The sequence below is a fragment of the Coregonus clupeaformis genome, chromosome 37, assembly GCF_020615455.1.
Source record: "Coregonus clupeaformis isolate EN_2021a chromosome 37, ASM2061545v1, whole genome shotgun sequence".
NCBI classification, from domain to species: Eukaryota; Metazoa; Chordata; class Actinopteri; order Salmoniformes; family Salmonidae; genus Coregonus; species Coregonus clupeaformis.
In genome coordinates this window covers 648329-671106 of record NC_059228.1, presented here as the reverse complement: position 1 = coordinate 671106, position 22778 = coordinate 648329, and the positions used below count along the sequence as shown (strand labels likewise).

The 22778-nt window shown below is 43.0% G+C and overlaps 1 protein-coding gene across 1 annotated transcript in view; it reads left to right on the top strand.

Annotated features, from left to right (window-relative positions):
- Nucleotides 1–8658: 8658 nt before the first annotated feature.
- LOC121553551 (leucine-rich glioma-inactivated protein 1) overlaps nucleotides 8659–22778 on the top strand; it is a 52775-nt gene continuing 38655 nt past the window's right edge. Inside the window, exons 1-4 of the mRNA XM_041866738.2 lie at nucleotides 8659–9158; nucleotides 9396–9467; nucleotides 11952–12023; nucleotides 12231–12302. Of these exons, the coding sequence (XP_041722672.1) occupies nucleotides 8971–9158; nucleotides 9396–9467; nucleotides 11952–12023; nucleotides 12231–12302 (404 nt within the window). The 5' untranslated portion in view covers nucleotides 8659–8970. The remainder of the gene's footprint in view (nucleotides 9159–9395; nucleotides 9468–11951; nucleotides 12024–12230; nucleotides 12303–22778) is intronic.

Below are 22778 nucleotides of genomic sequence, written 5' to 3'. Positions count from 1 at the left end.
ACAGCACCTATCCCTACCTCGGACGCATCCACCTCCACTACGAACGGTAGTGATGGATCGGGGTGGGCCAGTACCGGGGCTGAGGTGAACAGACCCCTCAGGTTACTGAAGGCCCTGTCCGCCTCAGCAGACCAGCGGAGCCGGGACGGCCCACCCTTCAACAGAGATGTAATGGGAGCTACGACCTTGCCAAAGCCCCTGATAAACCTCAGTTAGTAGTTGGCGAAGCCAATAAAGCGCTGCACCTCCTTAATTGTTGTTGGAGTTTGCCAATTACGCACGACTGAAATGCGATCTCCCTCCATCTCCACACTTGAGGTGGTAATGCGGTATCTGAGGAAGGAGACGGACTGCTGGAAAACAGACACTTTTCTGCCTTGGCATAAAGGTCATTTTCCAACAGTCTGGATAGCACTTTGCGAACCAGGGACACATGCTCGGCGCGCGTGGTGGAATACACCAGAACGTCATCGATGTAGACCACTACACCGCGACCAAGCATGTCCTGAAATACCTCGTTCATAAAGAACTGGAAGATGGATGGAGCATTCATCAAACCTTAACAGCGCCGGAGAAGATGGCTGCCGTTTTACAGCCCTCTAACCAATTGTACTATTATGTGTGTTTTTTCGCGTTATTTGTAATTTATTTTGTACATAATGTTTCTGCCATCGTCTCTTATAACCAAAAAGAGCTTCTGGATATCAGGACAGCGATTACTCACCTCGTATTGGACTAAGATTTTTTCTTCAACGAGGCGGCCGCGAAGGATATCATACAGACACCCGACAAGGCCCAAATCCCCGTCATTCGCGTGAGGAAGAGACGGAGATATCGTGGACGTAGATCGGGGTGCCTTGTAAGGATCCGACGGCGAGCGAGTAAACTGCCTCTTCCATAAATCCTATTAGCCAATCTTCAATCATTGGATAACAAATTGGATGACCTAAGATTACGGTTATCCTACCAACGGGACATTAAAAACTGTAATATCTTATGTTTCACCAAGTCGTGGCTGAACGACGACATGGATAACATACAGCTAGCGGGCTATACGCTACATCGGCAGGATAGAACGGCTGACTCCGGTAAGACAAGGGGTGGCGGTCTGTGTATATTTGTAAACAACAGCTGGTGCACAAAATCAAATACTAAGGAAGTCTCGAGGCTTTGCTCGCCTGAGGTAGAGTATCTTATGATAAGCTGTAGACCACACTATTTACCAAGAGAGTTTTCATCTATATTTTTCATAGCTGTCTATTTACCACCACAAACCAATGCTGGCATTAAGATTGCACTGAATGAGTTGTACAAGGCCATAAATCAACAGGAAAACGCTCATCCAGATGCAGCACTCCTAGTGGCCGGGGACTTTAATGCAGGTAAACTTAAATCCGTTCTACCTAATTTCTACCAGCATGTTAAATGTGCAACCAGAGGAAAAAAAACTCTAGACCACCTTTACTCCACACACAGACACGCATACAAAGCTCTCCCTCGCCCTCCATTTGGCAAATCTGACCATAACTGTATCCTCCTGATTCCTGCTTATAAGCAACAACTAAAGCAGGAAGCACCAGTGACTCGGTTAATAAAAAAGTGGTCAGATGACGCAGATGCTAAGCTACAGGACTGTTTTGCTAGCACAGACTGGAACATGTTCCGGGATTCTTCAGACAGCATTGAGGAGTACACCACATCAGTCACTGGCTTCATCAATATGTGCATCGATGATGTCGTCCCCACAGTGACCGTACGTACATACCCCAACCAGAAGCCATGGATTACAGGAAACATCCGCACTGAGCTAAAGGGTAGAGCTGCCGCTTTCAAGGAACGGGACTCTAACCCGGACGCTTATAAGAAATCCCGCTATGCCCTCCGACGAACCATCAAACAGGCAAAGAGTCAATACAGGACTAAGATTGAATAGTACTACACTGGCTCTGACGCTCGTCGGATGTGGCAGGGCTTGAAAACTATTACAGACTACAAAGGGAAGCACAGCCGCGAGCTGCCCAGTGACACAAGCCTACCAGACGAGCTAAACCACTTCTATGCTCGCTTCGAGGCAAGCAACACTGAAGCATGCATGAGAGCACCAGCTGTTCCGGATGACTATGTGATCACGCTCTCCGTAGCCGATGTGAGTAAGACTTTTAAGCAGGTCAACATTCACAAGGCCGCAGGGCCAGATGGATTACCAGGACGTGTACTCCGAGCATGTGCTGACAAACTGGCAAGTGTCTTCACTGACATTTCCAACATGTCCCTGACTGAGTCTGTAATACCAACATGTTTCAAGCAGACCACCATAGTCCCCGTGCCCAAGGACACTAACATAACCTGCCTAAATGACTACCGACCCGAAGCACTGACGTCTGTAGCCATGAAGGGCTTTGAAAGGCTGGTCATGGCTCACATCAACAGCATTATCCCAGAAACCCTAGACCCACTCCAATTTGCATACCGCCCCAACAGATCAACAGATGATGCAATCTCTATTGCACTCCACACTGCCCTTTCCCACCTGGACAAGAGGAACACCTACGTGAGAATGCTATTCATTGACTACAGCTCAGCATTCAACACCATAGTGCCCTCTAAGCTCATCACTAAGCTAAGGATCCTGGGACTAAACACCTCCCTCTGCAACTGGAACCTGGACTTCCTGACGGGCCGCCCCCAGGTGGTAAGGGTAGGTAACAACACATCTGCCACACTGATCCTCAACACGGGGGCCCCTCAGGGGTGCGTGCTCAGTCCCCTCCTGTACTCTCTGTTCACCCATGACTGCATGGCCAGGCACGACTCCAACACCATCATTAAGTTGGCCGACGACACAACAGTGGTAGGCCTGATCACCGACAACGATGAGACAGCCTATAGGGAGGAGGTCAGAGACCTGGCCGTGTGGTGCCAGGACAACAACCTCTCCCTCAACGTGACCAAGACAAAGGAGATGATTGTGGACTACAGGAAAAAAAAGAGGACTGAGCACGCCCCCATTCTCATCGACGGGGCTGTAGTGTAACAGGTTGAGAGCTTCAAGTTCCTTGGTGTCCACATCACCAACGAACTATCATGGTCCAAACACACCAAGACAGTCGTGAAGAGGGCACGACAAAGCCAATTCCCCCGTCAAGAGACTGAAAAGATTTGGCATGGGTCCTCAGATCCTCAAAAAATTCTACAGCTGCACCATCGAGAGCATCCTGACTGGTTGCATCACCGCCTGGTATGGCAACTGCTTGGCCTCCGACCGCAAGGCACTACAGAGGGTAGTGCGTACGGCCCAGTACATCACTGGGGCCAAGCTTCCTGCCATCCAGGACCTCTATACCAGGCGGTGTCAGAGGAAGGCCCTCAAAATTGTCAAAGACTCCAGCCACCCTAGTCATAGACTGTTCTCTCTGCTACCGCACGGCAAGCGGTACCGGAGTGCCAAGTCTAGGTCCAAAATACTTCTCAACAGCTTCTACCCCCAAGGCATAAGACTCCTGAACAGCTAATCATGGCTACCCGGACTATTTGCACTGCCCCCCCACCCCATCCTTTTTACGCTGCTGCTACTCTGTTAATTATTTATGCATAGTCACCTTAACTCTACCCACATGTACATATTACCTCAACTACCTCAACTAGCCGGTGCCCCCGCACATTGACTCTGCAACGGTACCCCCCTGCATATATAGCCTCCCTACTGTTATTTTATTTTACTTCTGCTCTTTTTTTTCTCAACACTTTTTTTGTTGTTGTTTTATTTTTACTTTTTTTGTTAAAAATAAATGCACTGTTGGTTAAGGGCTGTAAGTAAGCATTTCACTGTAATGTCTGCACCTGTTGTATTCGGCGCATGTGACCAATAAAATTTGATTTGATTTGATTTGATCACCAGGTATTCATAATGCCCCGTGGTTGTGCTGAATGCTGTCTTCCACTCATCCCCCTCTCGGACACGCACCAGGTTGTACGCACTCCGGAGATCTAATTTGGTGAAGAAGCGCACCCCATTTATTGACTCGGTCACTGAAGGAATGAGGGAGAGAGGATAACTAAATCGTATCGTCTCCTTGTTCAGTGATCGATAATCAATGCAAGGGCGCAGACTGCCGTCTTTCTTCTTCACAAAAAAGAAACTTGAGGAGGCGGGTAAAGTGGAGGGACGTATAAACCCCTGGCACAGGAACTCTGTGACGTATGTTTCCATAGCCTCCGTTTCAGCCTGTGACAGGGGATACACATGGCACAGCGTCTACCCGGAGGTTTATCGCGCAATCCCCTGCCCGATGAGGTGGTAACTTGGTCGCCTGCATTTTGAAAAACGAGTGCACCAAATCGAGGTATTCGGGGGGAATGCGCATGGTGGAAGTACTGTCTGGACTTTCCACCATGGTTGCACCAACGGAAACACAGAGACATCTACCTTGACACTCTCGCGACCACCCCGTGAGAACCCTCTGTGGCCATGAGAATGTGGGGTTGTGGAGTGCTAACCAAGGGATACATAGTACCAAAGGGAAAGCAGGAGACTAAATGATAAAAAATAGTGACTTGCTCGCAATGAGTCTCGTGGGTAACCATGGTGATTGGTGCGGTAACTTCCCTAACAAACCCGGACCCTAATTGTCGACTGTCAAGTGCTCTGATAGGGAGTGGAATGGATAGGGGAACCAATTAAATGCCTAGACTGTGTGAGAATACCCTGTCAATAAAGTTCCTAGCTGCGCCTGAATCGACTAGCACCTTACACTGGGGAACTACAATGTGATCAGTAAAGTGGATGAGTAGGGTACAGTGGGCAGCAGAGGACTCTGAACAAGTGTGGGTGTTCGATACCTGGGGTGATGCGAGAGTGCCCTGCCTGCCGCCTCCAGACCCAAAAGAACGCTGACGACATCGTGCGGTGTAATGTCCCTTCGTGCCACCAGAGTGACACTGGCGCAGTTGTCCTCCGCTCTCTCGGATCGCGGCTCCACCCAGTTCCATCAGCTCGTGATCCGAGTCGGCCGGGTTTGGAATGGGCAGACCCCCTCCAGGACGTCCTCTGGCCACCAGCAGGTTGTCCAAACGGATGGCCATGTCCACCAGTTGCGTGAAGGACAACATGGTGTCCCGGCAGGCTGGCTCCCTTCAGAAACTCCAAGGCGAAGTACTGAGCAGTCCTCGTCCCTTGCCTCAGGTGGACCAGCCGCTCGCCCGCCTCTCAACCCGTAGTTGAGAGGCGAGCGAACTCCCCGTAGTTGTCCAACGAGGCTCCTCCTTCGTTCCATACCGCGTTGGCCCACTCCAGGGCTTTCCCCGACAGGCAGGAGATGAGGGCAGACACCTTCTCCCGCTCCGATGGGGCCGGCCTGATGCTGGAGAAGTAGAGCTCCAGTTGGAGGAGGAATCCCTGGCAGAGAGCAGCTGTCCCGTCGAACTCCCGTTGTCGGGATATATGGATCCCGCTGGGGTGTGGGAGGCTGGATCCGATTGCCCAGCTGGTCTCGACAGATTGGGTCCTCTCCTCTCCAGGCGTTGGACAACCTGGAGAACCCGATCCATCGCTTCTCCCAAGCTGGCTAGCATTGTTGAATGCTCCTGGACCCGTGCCACGACTCCAGGCATGCGCTCCTTTCCTGCTGACTCCATAGCGGGTGGGTGATTCTGTCATGCGTGATTTGAAGGAGTCAGGCCCAGGAGGGTAAATCACAGTATACAGAGTTTATTCCATAATCCAGCGTAACTAGTCCAGTGCGCAAAACAGGTGCACTGGAACAAACATGCACACGGGGAAAAAACCCTGGCAATACAAAATACTGAGCTCAACCGAGCTACTAATCCTCACAATGAACAATCACCCACAAGGACAAGGGTGGCAGAGGGAACACTTAAACACGTACTAATGAGGGGAATATGAACCAGGTGTGTGTAATTGACAAGACAAGACAAATGGAATGATGAGATATGGAGCGGCAGTGGCTAGAAGACTGGTGAGGATGAACGCTGAAGCCTGCCCGAACAAGGAGGGGAGGCAGCTTCGGAGAAAGTTGTGACATCCTCAGTCTCTTCATTCTCAATTTGACAATTAATAATATAACTTTTGTCAATTTAATCTTGTCTTTCGAACACATCTATTATTATTATTATTATTATTATTATTATTATTATTATTATTATTATATGTGTGAAATTTGTTTCAATATAGTTTAGGTGTAGTTTGGACGGGCCAGGTGGGCAGGCAACTGTTGTCTTACAGTCAGAAAGTACTAGGGGTGTACCGAGTACTCAGACAAAATCAGTATCGTAACTGATATGGAGGATTTTCAGATTATGATGATTATGACAAAAGTATTTTTTGTAATTATCCATGATCGGGAAATAGTTATTTTCAGCTACTAGCACTCATCTCTTTTTCACTCAAACAGTAGAGCGCAGCAGAGTATAGTACAGTTCAGTACATTAAAGTAGAGTATAGTTCAGTACATTACAATACAGTAGAGTACAGTATAGAACAATAGAGTAAAGTACAGTATAATTTACTATATTGTACTCTACTGTACCTTACTGTACTTTACTGTACTGTTCTCTACTGTACTGTATGTACTGTACACTACGTACTGTACTCTACTGAACTAAACTCTATTGTACTGTACTCTACTGAACTAAACTCTACTATGTTCTACTGTACTGTACCATACTGTGCTGTCTAAACCGGACCGACCAAATGTGGTCTAGTTTGGGGGCGGAGCTCATTAGATTAATACACAACATGCTTTGCCAGTGTTCCTTTTACATTGACATTTAGGGATTTTAGCAGACACACTTATCCAGAGCGATTTACAGTCAGTGAAATCAACTAAGGTAGATAACCAACCACATATCACAGATATAGCAAGAAAAACGTTTCTGTGACCGTTACTGAGAATGTTATTGTATTTGAAGTGTTCTGTATTTTCTTTCTGTTGGTCTGGAAGCTTTGAACATGATCACTGCCTGTTCTAAAGCTTTTGAAAAGGCTTACATACAGTAAGTGCATGTGACAGGTGGAAGGAATAATAAATATTCTATACTGGGATCTTTAGTTTGCTCCATTTTCATATTTTAATTGGAATAAAAATGGTTGAATGTGATATGTTTTTTTCATTGACATGTAGATATAAGTGAATGGAAGTACGGTTGAAATTTGGCAATAGAAACAATGACCAGAAAATAAGTATTTTCAAAATCCGTGAAATATGTATTTTTAACACCCATAAAACACATATTTTTCAATGTCTGTAAATTACGTATTTTCAACATCCGGAAAATATGTATTTTTTAAGTATTCTCATCATCTGGAAAATACATTTTTTCGTAGTCCAGATTGAAGATGAACCTAATTTCAACGTCTGGAAAATAACTCTAAATACGTATTTTCAATGTTATTTTGCTCACTGGGTAAGCAGGGTCTGGATATGAACATAGACACTAATGCAAATACAAATACACTGGCCTATCCTTTGTTTTGGGGTTAATCCAATGCATTGAAATTGCTATTCAAAGACAACAGAAAGAGAGCTGCCAATATGTCAGTGGGATACCACTTCCCCCATGGAGCATTCTAGCATATGCAGAGGCAATACAAGTTAAATTAAAGGAATATCATTACAAGCCCCCTCAGATATTTCAAATGAGAGTCAATTAGATGATGATCTAGCACATCTAAAAAACGTGGGTTTCCCTGCCACTGTCTGTCCTCCACATAGGATGACAGCGTGTATCTGTGCAACGGAGAACATATTCTAGCTCACAAGGGGTTCTATATCATTTCTACTGATTCACGGATTACGATACAGACTAGCCTATGATGGACTGACTATATCTTAAGCTATCAAGAGAAACGGTAGGCTGTTGGAGCCTGAAAATAGTTTTTGCTAAATAAAGGTGTGGTTTTGGACAGCAATGCTCCCTTCCCACTAAGCATTTTTGTTGCAGTCCGGACCAGCCTTGATAGACGTCTATGTTTGGTTCAGATTTTGTCCAGCCTGGACTGGCCTTGATTTTTTAAGTCCACAGACGTCCGGTCCAGGCCTATATTTGGCCCAATCATAGACGTCTATAATTAGATCAGATTTGGTCTGGTCTGGACTTGATTTGGCCCAAACATAGACATCTATAATTGGTTCAGATTTGTTCTGGTCACAAGTTTGGACAGCACAGTACATCACAATACAGTACAGTAGAGCATAGCAGAGTACAGTAATTACAGTACAGTACAGTAAATAAAAGTAGAGTACAGTACAGTAGTGTACAGTACAATACAGTAGAGCACAGTAGAGTAAAGTAAAATATAGTGTACTGTATTGTACCCTTCTTTACTCTAATGTACTCTACTACTGAACTAAACTGTACTGTACTCTACTGAATTAGATATACTGTACTCTACTGTGCTATACTGTACTAAACTATGCCGTACTGTACAGTGATCATACTTGTGAAACATAGCCTAGACATCTATGATTCGTTCAGATTTGGATCTGGTCTGCATCGATCAAATTTGTACTTGAAATTTGCCCATGAAAGGTGTCGTTTTTACATCCGGAAAATATGTATTTCCCCTCTCATTCAGCACCTAAAAGTGCACCCGATGTCAACGTCTGGAAAAAACGTCAAAAATATGTATTTTCAACATCCTTTTTCTTACTGGGTTGTCTCTTGCTCCGCTACCCACCTGCCTCCAGACCGCATTTTTGTCACGGTGCCAACTGGTATTTTAATCAGCGCGTATGTTGTGATTACATTCTCTACCTCTCTTTCCCATTTGACGTCGGGCAGTGCGGATGAAATTACGTTCAAGGCAGCGACACTTGAGAGCATAAACAAGAAGATTGAAAAAATAAAGGCTCGCTTGGCCTCTAAGAACAGATAGCGTGACTAAAAACAGAGACCCTGGTTTATGAACAGGAATATTCGGCACACAGGTCGTGCCCATTGCGGTTCGAGAGGATGGGATATGCACGCAACATTTCCAAAGGATTCGTCTTACTTTTGCTTGCATGTTTTTTACTTGTAGTGGTCAGCAAGCGAGCGAGAACGCCCCGTTGTCCCGCTTCATGTACATGTACCAAAGATAATGCTTTATGTGAAAGCGCAAGACTGATTCCTCGCAGCTTTCCCACGGATGTCATGTCACTGTAAGTCTATATGCATGTTATTATGATTGATCCATGTTCAAGACAATCCCTGAAATTACAATGAATTATATCACATATTATAATACAAGTTATGTTATTTTTTGTTTTATTAATGCTGGTAATGTATGACTGCAGGGATAAACATGTCACCTAAATATTTGGTATGAAGAGACGATGTTTCTAGACGTCGGCTATTCGAGTGTTATGAAATTCTCTGCTTGTGTGGTTTCCCAACAGATCATTCGTCAAATCCGGATTCAGTGAAATCCCTAAAGAAAGCTTCATCCACACGCCCGCTCTGCATCTCCTGTGAGATTCTCTCCGGTGCTTTTTGTTCTTAACGCTTTGTTACAATGTGTCAGTCTCCTGTGAGGTGATCATCGCCATGTTTTAATAGACAAAAGCTGTGCGATCATTGGGTCTCCTCATCTAGTCCTAGTGAATGTTTGGCGATGGTCCGTTGCGTGTTTGGGGAATATGCAGCGTTGGACTGTTAAGTAGAATACCGTGCGTGACGTTTGGACGGGCTATTCACTACAATACCTCTTTCTGTATAAGCGTCATGAAAATTCTCCCAGTGGATTTTCAGATGACTCAGTTATTGTTGCCAATATTGTCATTGACAAATGGGTTTTAGATTAGAATAGCCTATGTTTGCTTTCAAAATATTTATAATGAAACACATAACAGATCATGTTATTTCACGGGAAATGCCCCTATTGTGTTAGACTGTGTTTATTTTGGTATCCTGGTAGCCTATAGACTAAGGGGGAATCCCTCTTTGGAAAAGGGAATCCCCATCACTCAGCCTTGTCTCATAGGGTGGAATTGACTCAGTCATCAAGCCCCCAGTACACAACTATCCATCTCATACATAGCCTATATATCAATCACTACTGGAGAGGCTTAGGCAGGTACGTTTTTACAAAACAAAATTGTTCATTACATAACGTGCATTCGGAAAGGATTCTGACCCCTTGACTTAAACATTTTGTTACCTTACAGCCTTATTATAAAATTGAATGAATATATTTTTTTCTTCATCAATCTACACACAATACCCCATACTGACAAGGCAAAAACTGGTTTTTAGAAATGTTTGCAGATTTATTTAAAATAAAAATGGAAGCATCACATTTACATAAGTATTCAGAACGTTTACTCAGTACTTTCTTGAAGTACCTTTTGAAGTGAGTACAGCATCGCGTCTTCTTGGGTATGACGCTACAAGCTTGGCACTCCTGTATTTGGGGATTTTCTCCCATTCTTCTCTGCAGATCCTCTCAAGCTCTGTCAGGTTGGATGGGGAGCGTCGCTGCACAGCTATTTTCAGGTCTCTCCAGAGATGTTAGATCGGGTTCAAGTCCAGGCTCTGGCTGGGCCACTCAAGGACATTCAGAGACTTGTCCCGAAGTCACTCCCGCGTTGTCTTGGCTGTGTGCTTAGGGTCGTTGTCCTGTTGGAAGGTGAACTTTCACCCCAGTCTGAGGTCCTGAGCACTCTGGAGCAGCTTTTCATCAAGGATCTCTCTGTACTTTGCTCCGTTCATCTTTGCCTCGATCCTGACTAGTCTCCCAGTCCCTGCAACTGAAAAACATCCCCACAGCGTAATGCTGCCACCACCATGCTTCACCATAGGGATGGTGCCAGGTTTCCTCCGTATGTGACGCTTGGCATTCAGGCCAAAGAGTTCAATCTTGGTTTCATCAGACCAGAGAATTTTGTTTCTCATGGTCTGAGAGTCCTTTAGGTGCCTTTTGGCAAACTCCAAGCGGGCTGTCATGTGCCTTTTACTGAGGAATGGCTTCCGTCTGGCCACTATACCATAAAGGATTGATTGGTGGAGTGCTGCAGAGATGGTTGTCCTTCTGGAAGGTTATCCCATCTCCACAGAGGAACTCTGGAGCTCTTTCAGAGTGACCATCGGGTTCTTGGTCACCTCCCTTCTCCCCCGATTGCACAGTTTGGCTAGGAAGAGTCTTGGTGATTCCAAACTTCTTCCATTTAAGAATGATGGATGCCTCTGTGTTCTTGGGGACCTTCAATGTTTTGGTACCCTTCCCCAGATCTGTGCCTCGACACAATCCTGTGTCGGAGCTCTACGGACAATTCCTTCGACCTCATGGCTTGGTTTTGCTCTGACAAGCACTGTCAACTGTGGGACCTTATATAGACAGGTGTGCCTTTCCAAATCATGTCCAATCAATTGAATTTACCACAGATGGACTCCAATCAAGTTGTAGAAACGTCTCAAGTATGATAAGTGAAAACAGGATGCACCTGATCTCAATTTCGAGTCTCATAGCAAAGGGTCTGAATACTTATGTAAATAAGGTATTTCTGTTTTCTGTTTTTAATACATTTGCAAACATTTCAAAAAACCTGTTTTCGCTTTGTCATTATGGGGTATTGTGTGTAGATTGATGAGGATTTTCTTTTATTTAATTCATTTTAGAATAAGGCTGTAACGTAACAGAATGTGAAAAAAGGAAGGGGTCTGAATACTTTCCTAATGCACTGTATCTAAATTTATTGTGAATTTGTGTCAAAATGTCAGTCTAGAAAGAGGGATGGGGGATAATGCTCTTCCCCCTTTTGATTGTCAGAAAGGTCTGACCATAGCCTTAGCTTTTGAGCTGACTATTGGTTGTCCACCTCTTTACCTTGTTATGACCAGATTACTTGTCCTTAAATACTGTAGCGATTTTTTGTAAACAATGACAGTGTAACACCCCTTGTGCACATGCTAATGTATTTTTTTACCGCGTTTGAACATCCCATTTGTTTCCCCAGCCTGTTCACAGCCAACACTTTTGACTCTATAAACGAGGATGCTTTCCTTGGTCTTCCCCATCTGGAGTACCTGTAAGTAAATCGCTTTTCTGTGTTATATCATCACAAAATGAGTCTGAATTTTATTTAAAATAATGAATAATGAATAATATACCCCTAACAGTAGGTTTGGACAACAGTTTGATCTTTATCAACACCTTTGGGTCTTTTATTCATTTTCTAAGCTACTTCATATGAGTTGTATTGAATTTACACATCAAATGTATTTACCTTTTTCAGTTTCATCGAGAACAACCAAATCAAGTCAATATCGCCATATGCTTTCCAGGGGCTGAAAACCTTAGTGCATTTGTAAGTATATCCCTTGACTCAGTGCTTAATTTGAGCCGGATTCTGCCGGAACAGGATCCGGCACATCTCCGTTTTGACAGCCTGCGTTCCAGAACCTAATTGGACGGATCCAGTACGTCTCGTGGCATAAATAAATAAAAGTAACTTAACATACTAGAAGACCATAGTTTAGCCATATAGGATCATGTATATTATTTTCTAATCATACGCGCATAGCCTGCCCTACAGAGTCTGAAAGCCCAACTACACTGTAAGACTTTTCTGTAATTTCAACAGTAAATCACTGTAGAATGCACAGTACCTTAAATGTGTTTTACAGAATTAATGCTGTAGATTGCACTGCATTATGGGTAAAATGCTGAGAAATACTGTTATTAACTATAATTGGTAGTTTCCTGTAAAAATTACTCTAAAATACTGTATTTACAGTGGATTCGGAAAGTATTCAGACCCCTTGACTTACGTTAGAGCCTCATTCTAAAATTGATGAAATAAAACATTTTCCTCATCAATGTACACACAATACCCCATAATTATAAATTGTAGCAAATGTATATAGTTTTTAAAAACAGAAATACCTTATTTACATAAACATTCAGACACTTTGCTATGACACTCGAAATTGAGCTCAGGTGCATCCTGTTTCCATTGATCCTCCTTGAGATATTTCTACAACTTAGAAACATCTCAAGCACTCCGAGACATAATTGTGTCGAGGAACAGATCTGGGGAAGGGTACCAAACATTTCTGCAGTATTGACAGTCCCCAAGAACACAATGGCCTCCAGCATTCTTAAAAACTGAAGAAGTTTGGAACCACCAAGACTCTTCCTAAAGCTGGCCGCCCGGTCAAACTGAGCAATCGGGGGAGAAGGGCCTTGGCCAGGGAGGTGACCAAGAACCCGATGGTCACTCTGAAAGAGCTCCAGAGTTCCTCTGTGGAGATGGGAGAACCTTCCAAAAGGACAACGATCTCTGCAGCACTCCACCAATCAGGCCTTTATGGTATAGTGGCCAGAAATGTAAAGGACTCAGACCATGAGAAACAAGATTCTCTGGTCTGATGAAACCAAGATTGAACTCTTTGGCCTGAATGCCAAGTGTCATGTCTTTAGGAAACCTGGCATCATCCCTACGGTGAAGCATGGTGGTGGCAGCATCATGCTGTGGGAATGTTTTTCAGCAGCAGGGACTGGGAGACTAGTCAAGATCGAGGGAAAGATGAACGGAGCAAAGTACAGAGAGATCCTTGATGACAACCTGCTCCAGAGTGCTCAGGACCTCAGACTGAGGCGAAAGTTCACCTTCCAACAGGACAACGACCCTAAGCACACAGCCAAGACAACACAGGAGTGGCTTCCTGACAAGTCTCTGAATGTCCTTGAGTGGCCCAGCCAGAGCCCGGACTTGAACCTGATCGAACATCTCTGGAGAGACCTGGAAATAGCTGTGCAGTGACGCCCCCCCATCCAACCTGACAGAGCTTGAAAGGATCTGCAGAGAAGAATGTGAGAAACTCCCCAAATACAGGTGTGCCAAGAATTTAACGTCATACCCAAGAAGACTCGAGGCTGTAATCGCTGCCAAAGGTGCTTCCACAATGTACTGAGTAAAGTGTCTGAATATTTATGTAAATTTGATATTTCAGTTTATTTTATTTTATAAATTTGCTAAAAATTCTAAAAACCTGTTTTTGATTTGTCATAATGGGGTATTGTGTGTAGATTGATTATGAAAAAATTACATTTTATCCATTTTAGAATAAGGCTGTAACGTAACAAAATGTGGAAAATGTCAAGGGCTCTCAATACTTTCCGATTGCCCTGTATATACAGTAATCGAATCAAATAAAAATGTAATTTGCCACATGCGCCGAATACAACAGGTGTAGACATTACAGTGAAATGTTTACTTACAAGCCCTTAACCAACAATGCAGTTTTTAATAAAAAAATAAAAAAGGAAATAATTAAAGAGCAGCATTAAAATAAAATAACAGTAGGGAGGTTATATACAGGGGGTACGGTACAGAGTCAATGTGCGGGGGCACCGGTTAGTCGAGGTAATTGAGGTAATACAGTGAGGGAAAAAAGTATTTGATCACCTGCTGATTTTGTACGTTTGCCCACTGACAAAGACATGATCAGTCTATAATTTTAATGGTAGGTTTATTTGAACAGTGAGAGACAGAATAACAACAAAAAAAATCCAGAAAAACGAATGTCAAAAATGTTATAAATTGATTTGCATTTTAATGAGGGAAATAAGTATTTGACCCCCTCTCAATCAGAAAGATTTCTGGCTCCCAGTTGTCTTTTAAACAGGTAACGAGCTGAGATTAGGAGCACCTAATCTCAGCTTGTTACCTGTATAAAAGACACCTGTCCACAGAAGCAATCAATCAATCAGATTCCGAACTCTCCACCATGGCCAAGACCAAAGAGCTCTCCAAGGGACAAGATTGTAGACCTACACAAGGCTGGAATGGGCTACAAGACCATCGCCAAGCAGCTTGGTGAGAAGGTCACAACAGTTGGTGCGATTATTCGCAAATGGAAGAAACACAAAAGAACTGTCAATCTCCCTCGGCCTGGGGCTCCATGCAAGTTCTCACCTCGTGGAGTTGCAATGATCATGAGAAAAGTGAGGAATTATCCCAGAACTACACGGGAGGATCTTGTCAATGATCTCAAGGCAGCTGGAACCATAGTCACCAAGAAAACAATTGGTAACACACTACGCCGTGAAGGACTGAAATCCTGCAGCGCCCACAAGGTCCCCTTGCTCAAGAAAGCACATATACAGGCCAATCTGAAGTTTGCCAATGAACATCTAAATGATTCAGAGGAGAACTGGGTGAAAGTGTTGTGGTCAGATGAGACCAAAATCGAGCTCTTTGGCATCAACTCAACTCGCCGTGTTTGGAGGAGGAGGAATGCTGCCTATGACCCCAAGAACACCATCCCCACCGTCAAACATGGAGGTGGAAACATTATGCTTTGGGGGTGTTTTTCTACTAAGGGGACAGGACAACTTCACCGCATCAAAGGGACGATGGACAGGGCCATGTACCGTCAAATCTTGGGTGAGAACCTCCTTCCCTCAGCCAGGGCACTGAAAATGGGTAGTGGATGGGTATTCCAGCATGACAATGACCCAAAACACACGGCCAAGGCAACAAAGGAGTGGCTCAAGAAGAAGCAAATTAAGGTTCTGGAGTGGCCTAGCCAGTCTCCAGACCTTAATCCCATAGAAAATATGTGGAGGTAGCTGAAGGTTCGAGTTTCCAAACGTCAGCCATGAAACCTTAATGACTTGGAGAAGATCTGCAAAGAGGAGTGGGACAAAATCCCTCCTGAGATGTGTGCAAACCTGGTGGCCAACTACAAGAAACATCTGACATCTGTGATTGCCAACAAGGGTTTTGCCACCAAGTACTAAGTAATATTTTGCAGAGGGGTCAAATACTTATTTCCCTCATTAAAATGCAAATCAATTCATAACATTTTTGACATGCGTTTTTCTGGATTTTGTTGTTGTTATTCTGTCTCTCACTGTTCAAATAAACCTAACATTAAAATTATAGACTGATCATGTCTTTGTCAGTGGGCAAACGTACAAAATCAGCAGGGGATCAAATACTTTTTTTCCCTCACTGTATGTACATGTGGGTAGAGTTAAAGTGACTATGCATGAATAATAAACAGAGTAGCAGCAGTGTAAAAGAGGGGGTTGGGGTGGTGGGGCAATGCAAATAGTCCGGGTAGCTTGTGACTACTGTAGATTAAAATGTACAATTTCAGGCGTCAACCTCATGCTGTCGGGTGAGACGCATGAAGCTCAGACTATAAAAATTAAATACAAATTGAATAAAAAAATCACTAAGAAAATAATTGTTTTAATGTTTAAGCTTTGCTGTACCGCGGCCTCTGGGAGCCAATGTGAATAAACTGACCAGAGATTTGTGACCATTGTTTGCACCATTACTATAGAGACAATGGCTTGCCTCTAGCCCAAACAGTTCAAAATACACTGAACAAAAATATAAATTCAACATGTAAAGTGTTGGTCCCATGTTTCATGAGATTAAATAAAAGATCCCAGAAAAGTTCTGTACTCACAGAAAATATTATTTATATAAAATGTTATGCACAAATTTGCTTACATCCCTGTTAGTGAGCATTTCTCCTTTGCCAAGATAATCCATCCACCTGGCAGGTGTGGCATATCAAGACGCTGATTAAACAGCATGATCATTACACTGGTGCACCTTGTGCTGGGGAAAATAAAAGGCCACTCTATAATGTGCAGTTTTGTCACACAACACAATGCCACAGATGTCTCAAGTTTTGTGGGAGCGTGCAATTGGTATGCTGACTGCAATTTGAATGCACAGAGATACAGTGTCGAGATCCTGAGGCCCATTGTCGTGACATTCATCCTCCACCATCACCTTTCAGCATGATATTACACGGCCCCATATCGCAAGGATCTGTACACAATTCCTGGAAGCTGCATACTCACCAGACAGGTCACCTATTGAGCCTGTTTGGGATGCTCTGGATCGACGTGTACGACAGCGTGTTCCAGTTCCCGCCAATATCTAGCAACTTCGCACAGCCATTGAAGAGGAGTGGGACAACATTCCACAGGCCACAATCAACAGCCTGATCAAGGAGGTGTCACACTGAATGATGCAAATGGTGGTCACACCAGATACTGACTGGTTTTCTGATCCACGCCCCTACTTAAAAAAGAAAAAAGGTATTTGTGACCAACAGATGCATATCTGTATTCCCAGTCGTGCAATTCATAGACTAGGGCCTAATTAATTCATTTCAATTGACTGATTTCCTTATATGAACTGTAACTCAGTAAAATCTTTGAAATTGTTGCATGTTGCGTTTAAATCTTTGTTCAGTATATATGACCCATATTACCGACGCAACATTTTTTTTATTTCTATTGCGGCAGTATTAAAACATCTTGTTCTTTTTACAGTATTATACAATATAACTAACAGCAATGTACCATATTAATTATTTTCAGTAAATTGCCATAAATCGCAATGCACTCTGGGTGATTTTAGACATAACTGGTAAATTAAACCGGCAATTCCAATGAAATGTTGGTTTAACAGTACTGTAATAATAAGTACTGTATTTCAAATAGTACTGTAATCCAGCCCCAAAGAATACAGTACCCTACCATATTTTTGGAAGAGAAAGTGAATCATGAATATTTGATATGCTGTAATATGAAAACACATTACCTAGCAGCCAACCTGCTTGCACCAATCCCATGCAATTATAGTAAAATACAGTAAAATACAATTAATGAATTCATTTATTCATTAATTTATTACAATTACCATAAAGATAGTTTAGTAAGATTATTGGTACTGTAAAACTGAATACAGTAACATGCTGTACTGTAAATTTAGAGCATTATTTAGAGTTGCCAGCAAATTACTGTAATTATATAATACGGCTGTGTTGCTGTAATGATTACAGTAGGCTCATTTACTGTACAGTATAATGCTGTATTGTATAATACGGCACTGTTTTTCTTACTGTCAATTTTACAGCATCCCTGCTGTAAAGCAACATTACAGTATTTAGCTGTCAACTCCGCTGGCAGTATAATTATGTAAATGTACAGGGAAAAGTTTTACAGTGTACAGTTTGGGTATCACACACAGTCTATCAAACAGCTGACAGTTGTTGCAGCTGTCAGAGAACAGAAAGATAGGCCTGTCTGTAGGGACCAATATTATTTCTCAACTCGATATTGAGCAAACATCACAGTTTTACCAATGGAGTAGCTTGTGGAGCATGGTTTTGGAACGGAGTGTGTCAGCTATTCCCAGTGAGTGCACAGCTTTTTTTTAAAGGATAATAATTTCCTCCTCCAGGCTAGTAGGCAAGATATAACTTTTAGTTGGAAAATTCACCTAAATGTTGAGTCTGCGTTGATGGTAGCTTGCACAAAATCACCAATATACATCTATAGATTTATTACATTTGATGCAACTAGACGGCCCTACACACAGGAGAGCCTGCTTCGTCTGAGACATCAACAGTAGTCTCCATCACCAGGACTGGAGGGAATGCTGGACATATACAAGACACTAAAGCTATACGATCAAGCCCATGTTTGGCTAGGATAGCCTAGGAGGAAGCAAGGGAGGAGAGGGGGAGTGAAGCAGAGGCTCAAGAAACTTGCTGGTAAGCAGGCATGCCCGCCTCTCCCCTCTATCATGCTGGCTATTGTCCTATCCCTGCGCAATAAACTGGATGAACTACATACAAACATACAAAATCAATGGGCCTATAAGGAGGCGAGTCTGTTATGCCTTACTGAGACTTGGCTGGACAATTAAATCGCTGATTCCGAAGTTTACAGATGGCTTTGGAACACCAATCAGACTGGATTGGGACATCAAAAGCAGCGGGAAGAGCCATGTACATCCAACCCCCCCCAACCACAAAAACATATCGCTATAAACCATATTTTATATCATATGAGGTGTTTGTGTTGTGCCCACCATCTGTTCAAACACATCATACTCTTAAATGCAGGGTGGGTGTCATGTTTTGTCTGATCAATGTACTAAAATGTGTTTACAATTAAAATGTCAGCTTTCAAATGGTAACACAAATATGGTTGGAGGTCCACACTTTGAAGTTAAAAGTTTTAATTCAATTTCAATGGTGTACCAGCTACAGTAAATTGAAGTGGTCTGAAGGGATAGGTCCATTCTATGAATTCTATTTCTATGATTTAAATGAATGACACCCACCCTGTATTCAAGAGTATGCTGTGTCTCAACCAATGACGGGCACAACACAAACACCTCACATTATGTAAAATAGGGACTGAGCTACAACATGAGATTACAGGATTTTAGATAATTGACGTTATTGTTTTTGTTGCATTAAAATATACCATATTTTGACAACCATATTATTAAGCTTTCAAATAATATAAATCTCAATTTGTATCTTTTTCTGTGATGAATACATGGATGTCTCATGGTAGGGTATGCAAAAAATAACTTTGAGCACCTCTCTCCTCATTGTTTTGGCATTCAGGTCCAGAAAGTCACTTTCTGACCACTACCATGGGCAAACATGTATGGAAGGTTTTGATCAAATCAAAGGGGGTGCAGTCAGAAAGTGATTGAATTCATATACTGTAGGACAACCCTATGGCAATGTAAAAATGCATACAAAGCAACAAAAAAAACACACACCTTAGAACCACAGATCATAATACAATATACTGCATTTAATCCCAGCCTATCGCACCAAACTACAACGGGAAGATGGAAAGGCTGTTTCAGGGGGTAAAGTCAGAGATACTTGGAGGGGTGTGAAAACACTGGCAGGCCTTAATAACACCCAAACTGTCCCCTGCTCCAAAGCAAAAGACTGTGTTAACTTTGCAGAGAATCTTAACAGTTGTTATTATAGATTTGACCAACATGACTACAATGGAGAGTGAGCAGCTGATCTCTGATCTATCTAACATGTCACTCATTGTAACAAATGTTCAGCTGCAACCAAAATATGAGGAGGCTATATTTAAATGGACAAATCAAAACAAAGCACCTGTACCAGACAACATTCATGGTTGCCTCCAAGTGTGCCATAAGCAACTGTTAGGTGTTTTCTGTGAGCTCTTTAACCACACTCTGGCAGAACATTCCATCCCAGCAATATGGAAAACTTCCATCATATGCCCATTACCTAAAAAGAGAAACCCCACCTGCAACAATGACTACCACCCTGTAGCTTTAACATCTTTAGTGATGAAGAGCTTTGAACGGCTGATTTTCCCCCAGCTACAAAAGGAGGTATGGTCTTATTCAGACCCACTCTGGTTTGCCTACAAGCAGCACAGGGGTGTTGATGATGCAGTCCCTACTGGGCAGTGCCGACACACACCTGGAGAAGCCCAAAACAAATGTCAGGATGGTATTAGTAGATTTATCTAGTGCCTTCAATACAGGACAGCCGCTCTTAATGGGTCAAAACTCCAGAACATGAATGCCAATCCAAATCAGATTCTATGGGGCCTCTCCTTTCTGACAAATAGACACCAGCTGGTCAGATTCAATGGTCACTGCAGATTGTCCAGAACCCTGTGTTATTCACCCTGTACACATACGACTGTCTGAGCTCAGACACAGAGATGATGTACATTAAATAATTGGATGACACAATAATTATGGACACAGGAAACTCAGTGTGGTGCCGAAATCGACAGGTTTCACTCTGGTGTAGCCAGAACTACCTGGACCCAGTGCTTAATTTGAGCCAGATCCCAATGGAACAGGATCCGGCACCTTTCAGTTTGTGACTGTTTCTTTCTGGAACCTATTTGCCAGTATCCGGTAGCCTACCTCTCGTGGCATGAAAAATGGCCGTTGCTGTGGTGAGAGAGAGAGAAGCAAGCCTGTATCTATCACAGAACTAGAATGAGATTCACTTTCTATGATCTCTCTCTCTCTCTCTCTCTCTCTCTCTCTCTTTGCTCTTATAGACATGAGCCTGCAACTATCATCTCTCCAGCATTTCACTTCATAATTTATTTCCTGATCAAAGCTGCGGGAACGGTGCTGGAGGTGCTGCAGCACCCCTGATTAATTGAAATACATTTGCCAAAGTTATAGAATTACTGCTGTCTGTTCAGAAAGAGCTTACATTATTCTGAATACTACACCAGGAGTAGGCCTATAATTTAGCCACAGAGGATCAATAAACATAGCCTACAGTCGGGAACAAATCTGTCAGTGAACAGCATGCAGCCAAAACAGGCAATATTTCAAATACAATCAGGAGAAAACACAGGTTGGAAAGCAAATGGCTTCTGCTGAAAAGAGAAAACCCTAATCTGTCTGTCGGCAAGCAAAATATTTTATCAACTTCCAAATAGGCCTATTGACCGAACAGCATTGTTTTTCAAAGTAAAACAAGAGAAAGATAGGCTTTTGGCACAAGCCCAACGGCCATCACCAGTGAGTGAGTCAGTAAAACTGGAAAGCTTTTTTAGGACTATAATTTTCTCCTCATATTGTACAATATGTGTATCTCCGCATACATAGGCCTAGGCTATTGATAGATTCAAGACAAGGTCGTTTTATTGATCTCAGATTCTCGGTTTGTCAGTGTCAAAGTAGCCTGTCATTTCGATAATTTGTGCGGTATTAAAATGATTCTGCTAAAGTTTCCAGTCAAGTAAAATTAGGTAGAATTACATGAAATGGGTTTATAAAAGGTCACATTTTTCCCAGACCCTAGGCTACAAAAATGGTCCCCATGTGTGCAACTTCTGTAAGTGCCTCTACTCTACTGCTCTATGCCACTACGCAAATGTGATGCTATGCATGCAATGCTTTATTATGAACGTGATTTTTTTTTCATGAGTTCCGGTACCTCAGAGCCCCCCAGGTCACCCTCCTCTCACGCTAACTTTTTGTTCCGGCACCCCCCAATTTACAAATTAAGCACTGCCTGGACCTCAACGCAACCAAAACCAAAGACCTGGTCATTGACTTCAGGAGAGACCAACCTATCATCCCTGCGCTGGAGATCAATGGCCAGATGATAGAGCGAGTGGAGGACTATGAATACATACAATAGGAACCATCATTGACATCATCTAGCCTTTTGGGGGCCCTAAGCAACATTTGGTTAAAAAAAATTGTCCCCCCCGTCTTGACAGTGGAGAGAAAAAGTTTAAAAGTGAATTTCATGCAATTCCACTCATTTTGCCATGACTTATGCCATGATATCTGAGTGAGAATGACTAACAAAATCAATGGTTTAGATAGCTGGCTAGACTAATCTATCATTGGATAACACATTCATAATGGCAAAAAAGACAGTAAAACAATTAATCATAAGGAATAAGGTTTTGAAGTGCCTGTCCTATATCTAGAAGATATAAGAAAGCGCATTAAATACTTTAGTTTTTTTGGACACATATTGAATACCTAATTGTTGTTGGCACAAAACTACCTCCATACTTCCATCCATTTGTATCGGCCACATTCAGACGAGTCCCGTGACACTTGTGGGGGCCGTAGAACAAAAGGGAGAGTCACCCCTTTCAATAGTGGGGTCATATTAGTTTGTAGCTTAAACGGTTCAAACGCTACAGACAAAAATTGGCACATCAGCATTACCAACTTCAGTCCCGTGACATTTGTGGGGGTCATAGAGCAAAACGGAGAACACCATCGTGTTCGTGAGCGTCTCCTGTTTCCATTGAGTGGAATAGTTTGTAGGTCAAACCGTTTGGACGGTACAGATGTTTTTGTGAGAAGACCGATTTTCGGTATGGCTCATGGTCTGACAAACACAGGTGTAGCTTGGCCACCTTCCACTGCAGATGCGGACAGCCAACATGGAGGATTGAGATGCAGCCCATGCAAAAAAACTGATATCGCTAGTTTAAACTGACAGATTTT